The sequence below is a fragment of the Lupinus angustifolius genome, unplaced genomic scaffold (genome assembly GCF_001865875.1).
Source record: "Lupinus angustifolius cultivar Tanjil unplaced genomic scaffold, LupAngTanjil_v1.0 Scaffold_58_42, whole genome shotgun sequence".
Classification (NCBI taxonomy): domain Eukaryota; kingdom Viridiplantae; phylum Streptophyta; class Magnoliopsida; order Fabales; family Fabaceae; genus Lupinus; species Lupinus angustifolius.
The window spans coordinates 1-5770 of NW_017722833.1; the positions used below are offsets into that span (position 1 = coordinate 1).

The window sequence follows — 5770 nt, forward strand, 5'->3', positions numbered from 1 at the left end:
TTTGGCGATTCGAGTTTTTGCTCGCCCGGGCGGACTTTCCTCTACATATTAACATACATTCAATTTTTGTTTAGTATTTAAAATTATATAACTTGAAAATTACTAAATAATGTTATATGCTAATATGATTTGATTATAATATCCATATTTAAATCGTAATGGAAACTATATTAGAGAAAAAACAGTATAATAAAAATTAAAAATAGTAGTAATAAATAATTACATCAAAAATAGAATATACGGGTGTGTGAATTTTTTAAAAACAAAATATTTTAAGATATGAATGAATGGAGTAGTTTTATTTTTAGATTAAAAACTCATATTTTTCTCTCAAAATTTTTTCCTATAACATTTTGATTCGTAACTTTTTTAAATATTTAGTTCCTAAATTTTTTAAATGGTCCTTAATATCAAACGTGTGTGAGTTTGTCAATTAGTTGTTTTTAACATCTCTTAAGAATATTTTGAAATTTTGAACAACATTTATGTGTTATTCTGATCTCTCTTAATCTTATAAATATAATAAGGCTATTTATTTGTAAGCACTAAATATATGTCTCAGAGTTTGATTTCCCATTGCCATACTTTCCCCACTAAATTAGGATGTGATCACCTGTCCTTAACAATGTTTTATTTCTAGTCCCAAATTAATCATAAATTGACATATGAATATATAAAAGAAATTTTTTTTTAAAAAAAGTAAAAAAAAAAGTAATACTATCTCTATCCCACTAACTTCTTTGTTTCTCACACCAAGTCTCACTCTTTTTAGCCACACAATTTATTCATTCCCCTTTTCAACAACATTCTACAGCTCAGCACACCAAAAATGTAGCACAATTTTTCTTATTTTCGAATAATTATTTTAAGAAGATTGTTTAAATAATAGAGAAATTTAACTCATCCAATCTTCTACATATAATGGGTCCAAAAAGTTCTTAATTTACTTATAAGTTATAATTCTTAAATTATGTTTTTTATCAGTATTGTACACTTATTTAGTTATTGTTCACCCAACTATTTGTTAACTAAATATGAAGTGAACCCTTACATTAATGCAAATTATTTATTCACTTAAGTCTCCTTCAAAATCTTATTTCCATCGAACAAAAACTTATTTTAACGGTATAAAACAAATGAATTCAATATTTTGAAAACAAATAATTGTATCTAATTGTTTGAATATCATATCCTTTCAAATAAGAAAAGAGATTTCTAGAATTAAAAAAGGAATCGTAACTATAATAAGGAAAACTAAAAATAAAGAATATGACTATAAACCCTTTGAATTGAATCCTCTTATTCTAATCTTTCACATGCCATGTCATGCACATGCCCAACTTAACGTTGTAGTGTTGTAATTTTCCTTAGTTAACCTAACCCAAACTTTGATTTCTTCTATAAAAACCTCTCAACTTTGGTTTCTCACTACACAAAAAAAGAACAACAACATTTTTTCATTAAACAAAGATTCATAGAATAAAAGGATCTTCGACTTTTGAATGGCCACCCGTGTGATACCTCCTAGAATCCTTAAGAATATTCGACAAAATTCTGCAACCACGACCGCAACTGCAATAAAGTCACTGAATCCTATCCATCCTTCTATTATTTCTTCCACCACCATTGCTCAACCATCCCTCTACGACGAGGCAAACCAAAAGCCACCCTCCACCACCGTTCAACCTCCGTCGTTAAACTTCAATGACCCAGAAAAGCTCTTCTCATCCGTTTCCACCTCAAAGCTCCTCCGCTCCTCCGCCGTGCTCCACGCCACCGCAATTGGACCCATGGTGGATATTGGAATGTGGTTCATGAAGTCAAAGATAGTGCAAACTGGGGTGTTGAAGAATCTTGTTATGTCATCCGTTAAGAACACTTTTTATGACAATTTCTGCGCCGGTGAAGATGCCGCCGACGCTGGCCGTAGCATACGGTGGTTGAACGATGTTGGGCTACGTGGCATGCTAGTTTATGGGGTTGAAGATGCACATGATAATGAAGGATGTGATCATAACGTCAAAGGGTTTCTTCACACAGTTGATGTTAGCCTTTCCCTTCCGCATAAATCTGTAAGTTTTTTCTTTCACTTTTAGCTTATAAAAATTACTTTTTTTGCAACTTAACTTTTACCAGATTAAACCTAAATCAACTGCACTGCTTTATTAAAATTAGGTTTGACGTATTTTTAGGTTGGATTTGGATTACAGTTTAAGTTGGCGTATCTCTATATGATACTACTATATTTGAATTAGAATTTATTTTATAAAAAATAGTAATAGAATTATAAAACCTTTTTATTTGGTGTTAATTTATTATGCTATAAAAATATTCTAATTATTTTGATAATTCTGTTTCATATTTGCAAAATCTAATGATTTAGTTAAATATAATATGGAAGTAAATATTTTAAAATGCATGCTTTATTTTTGTAAATCAAAGATATTGAAAGTATATAAGGTGCAAGTAGCATTGTACTTTGATTTAGGAAAGGGTTTTTTTTATTTTAGTTGAGTGTGTTGTTGCTTTCTTTGTGTGAATGAATAAGTTAAGAAGCCAAGTGGGTGCCACTTTAAGTATTGAGGAAAATCCAGTTCAAGTCATGCTTGCTTTTTTGTTTTGTACCATTTGTTATATATAATGGTTGGTGTGGTTCCCACGCCAAGGACATTTGGTGAATCAAATGAACAAATATTATTCTCAAATGTCATGACACATGAATTTAAATTCAAAAAATTATTACGATAACAAAGTCTTATTCTCATTAGATAGAGAGTTACATTATTATATCATTAATTTATATATGATTTGATAAAATTTTATTGTGACTATCGACTATATAATTTAGATTTCACCTTTTATTCGATCTTAGCATATATCATATATAGCAAAAAGTTATCTATATCTTGGGTAATTTAAATGAAATTTAGATTTATTTTCTAAAAATAAACAAATATGAAGGAAAAATGCTTTTAGTGCAATTTGTTTAAATTCATCTGTCACATCATTTTAAATGGGTATGGAGATTTGTTTTTTATTTTGCCATTTTCCGACTGCATTTTTCATCACTTGTTTGTCTATTTCTGAAGGACCAAGAAATTCATGTATTTGCTGCTGTGTGTGAATAAGTTAATATGTGATTTCTCGTATTGGGTGGACGTGGACGTGCTCGTTTTAATACAATTTTTCTTATCGAAAAAAGATTAATATGTGATTGATATATAGGATATAACTAATAATCTCTTAAAATTTTAATTTTTTTGTGTGATAGGTGAGCTTTGTGATTGTGAAAATCACTGCAATTTGCCCAATGAAGCTTCTTGAAAGAATCAGTGACCTTCTAAGATGGCAACAAAAAGACCCTTCATTCATTCTACCATGGAAGGAAGATACCCTTCCAATATTTGCAGAATCAAGTCCCTTATACCACACTCAGAAAAAACCAGATCCTCTAACACCTGAAGAAGAAAATGATCTTGAACTTGCCAACAAAAGATTACTTGAACTTTGCCAAAAATGTGTACAAGCCAATATTCCCTTACTTGTTGATGCAGAACACACCACTGTTCAACCAGCTATTGATTATTTCACATACTCTTCTGCAATCATGCATAACAAAGGTGATAACCCTATTGTGTTTGGAACCATTCAAACTTACTTGAAAGATGCCAAAGAGAGGTTATTGCTAACTTCAAAAGCAGCAGAAAAAATTGGAGTTCCAATGGGGTATAAATTAGTTAGGGGTGCTTATATGTCATTAGAGAATAAAATAGCTGAGTCTTTAGGGTTTGCATCACCAATTCACAATACCATTGATGCTACACATAAGTGCTTCAATGATTGCACTTCTTTTATGCTTGAGAAGATTGCTAATGGACCTGGTAATGTGGTTCTTGCAACCCACAATATTGAATCAGGTACATAGTTCACTCACTCTATCCATTTTCATATTATTCAATGAGTATAATATCTATTATATATTTTTTTGATCGGCAATTGTTAGTACGTTAGTCGTTAGTATTAGAGTATTTTGTTGTGGGTGAGATTCCACCCTCAACCTCCTGCACAACACCCTACCATCAAACCACCCTTATAACTCTCATTTTTTATTGATGGTGGGACTCGAACCTACAACCTCCTGCACTTCATTCCTTACGACCGCCCTTATATCTTATGTAAAGTTTCATCCACGAGTGCACATGTGTTGTCACATATATGGAATATCGTATGTAGTGTAGAATCGGATCTGAAGCTCTTTACTAGGATTGGAACAAGCGAGGAACGAGTCACTGCATGTGTCATGATCTGTGATTGATTGAAAAAATATAATTAAGTTAAATGTTTAATCATTGCGTATTTTTCCGATCAATCACAACTTAAAGCATACATTTTTTTCTCTCTTGATTTAATTATTATAACATAAGATAAGAATGTACATTATGTTTATTTTAATGTGTGTGACATGTAGGGAAATTGGCTGCTGCAAAAGCACATGAGGTAGGGTTGGGAAAGGTGAATCATAAGCTGGAATTTGCACAACTATATGGAATGTCAGAAGCACTTTCATTTGGTTTAAGCCATGCAGGGTTTCAGGTTAGTAAATACATGCCATTTGGACCAGTAGAAATGGTTATGCCATATCTTCTTAGAAGAGCTGAAGAAAATAGAGGGCTCTTGGCTGCTTCAGGATTTGACAGGCAACTTATGAGGTTAACTAATAATCTATTTTTGTTAATTAAGTTCTTTTTAGCTTATTGCATATGAAATATTTAAGTGATTTTTTGTGCTGACAATGAATTTTTTTTCTTTCTATGCAGAAAGGAGTTGGGAAGAAGGTTTAAAGCTTCTGTGTTTTGAAGGCTATAAAATGTTTTATTTTTATTTTATTTTATTTTATTTTTGTTTTTTTGTTTTTTTTTGTTTTTTTTTTATGTAGGATGAACATGAATGGGTAAATGTACAATGAAATTTAAATGGCAATTCAATGAAATGAATTGTGCATTATTATGTTTCACTTGGGTTCACACTGTGAAATTTGAATAATATTAGAGATTTTATTATTCCATTCTTCTATATCATTATACATTACAATATGTGTATATATATATAGGTAATCCTAGTTGAACTTAACTAGATAATTATGCGTACAAAAGTTATATGAGCATTATTAAGTTTAAATTTAAAATGATTAGTTGAACTAATTTTGGTCCAAACAGTTTATTATATAAATTAAAAATCTCATAAATAATAAGAAAAAACATTAAGATAGATAGATAAATATACATTATGAATAATTCAAATACAATTAAATTACTTAAATTATAGACAAATATTATAATACAATGTGTATTTTGGAGAATCAATCAAAATTTATAGCAATCTTAAAGCACTGATTTGAAAATATAGGAAAGCTCCTCAAGACGGAAATTTGTAGCCATAATGTGATAAAAGACTTAAAATTGATTTGGACATTTTAACATTTTGTGCTATGAAAGGAAGCAAGTAAGACTAAGCATGATAGTGACTCACATGAACCAATATTATTTGTCCTTGAAGTAATAAGTTCGGGTCACTAGATTCTTCCTTTAGGAAGAATAAAATATTGTAAAAATACTTAAATTTATGGGTGATACGTTTAATATATTGATGAACTAAAGTAAATTAAACTATTATTAGGGCACCCAAAAAAGCAAATTATTATTAGGCACCCATAAAAGTAAACTTTTAAAGTGGGTATAAGTGATAAATTTCAGAAAATGCCAGAAACATA

At 30.2% G+C, this 5770-nt stretch overlaps 1 protein-coding gene across 2 annotated transcripts; it reads left to right on the forward strand.

Moving 5' to 3' along the window:
- The first annotated feature begins 1414 nt into the window (after window positions 1-1414).
- Window positions 1415-5065, forward strand: LOC109339130 (proline dehydrogenase 2, mitochondrial-like). Of its 2 annotated transcripts, XM_019576527.1 has the most exons (5): window positions 1415-2072; window positions 3272-3917; window positions 4469-4709; window positions 4818-4869; window positions 4921-5065. In XM_019576527.1, the coding sequence occupies exons 1-4, from the start codon at window positions 1503-1505 to the stop codon at window positions 4855-4857; spliced, it is 1497 nt and encodes a 498-aa protein (XP_019432072.1). In that variant the 5' UTR covers window positions 1415-1502; the 3' UTR covers window positions 4858-4869; window positions 4921-5065. The 2 variants fall into 2 exon arrangements, with proteins under 2 accessions (XP_019432072.1, XP_019432071.1); XM_019576526.1 differs by having other exon boundaries at window positions 1416-2072; window positions 4818-5065.
- Window positions 5066-5770: the final 705 nt, after the last annotated feature.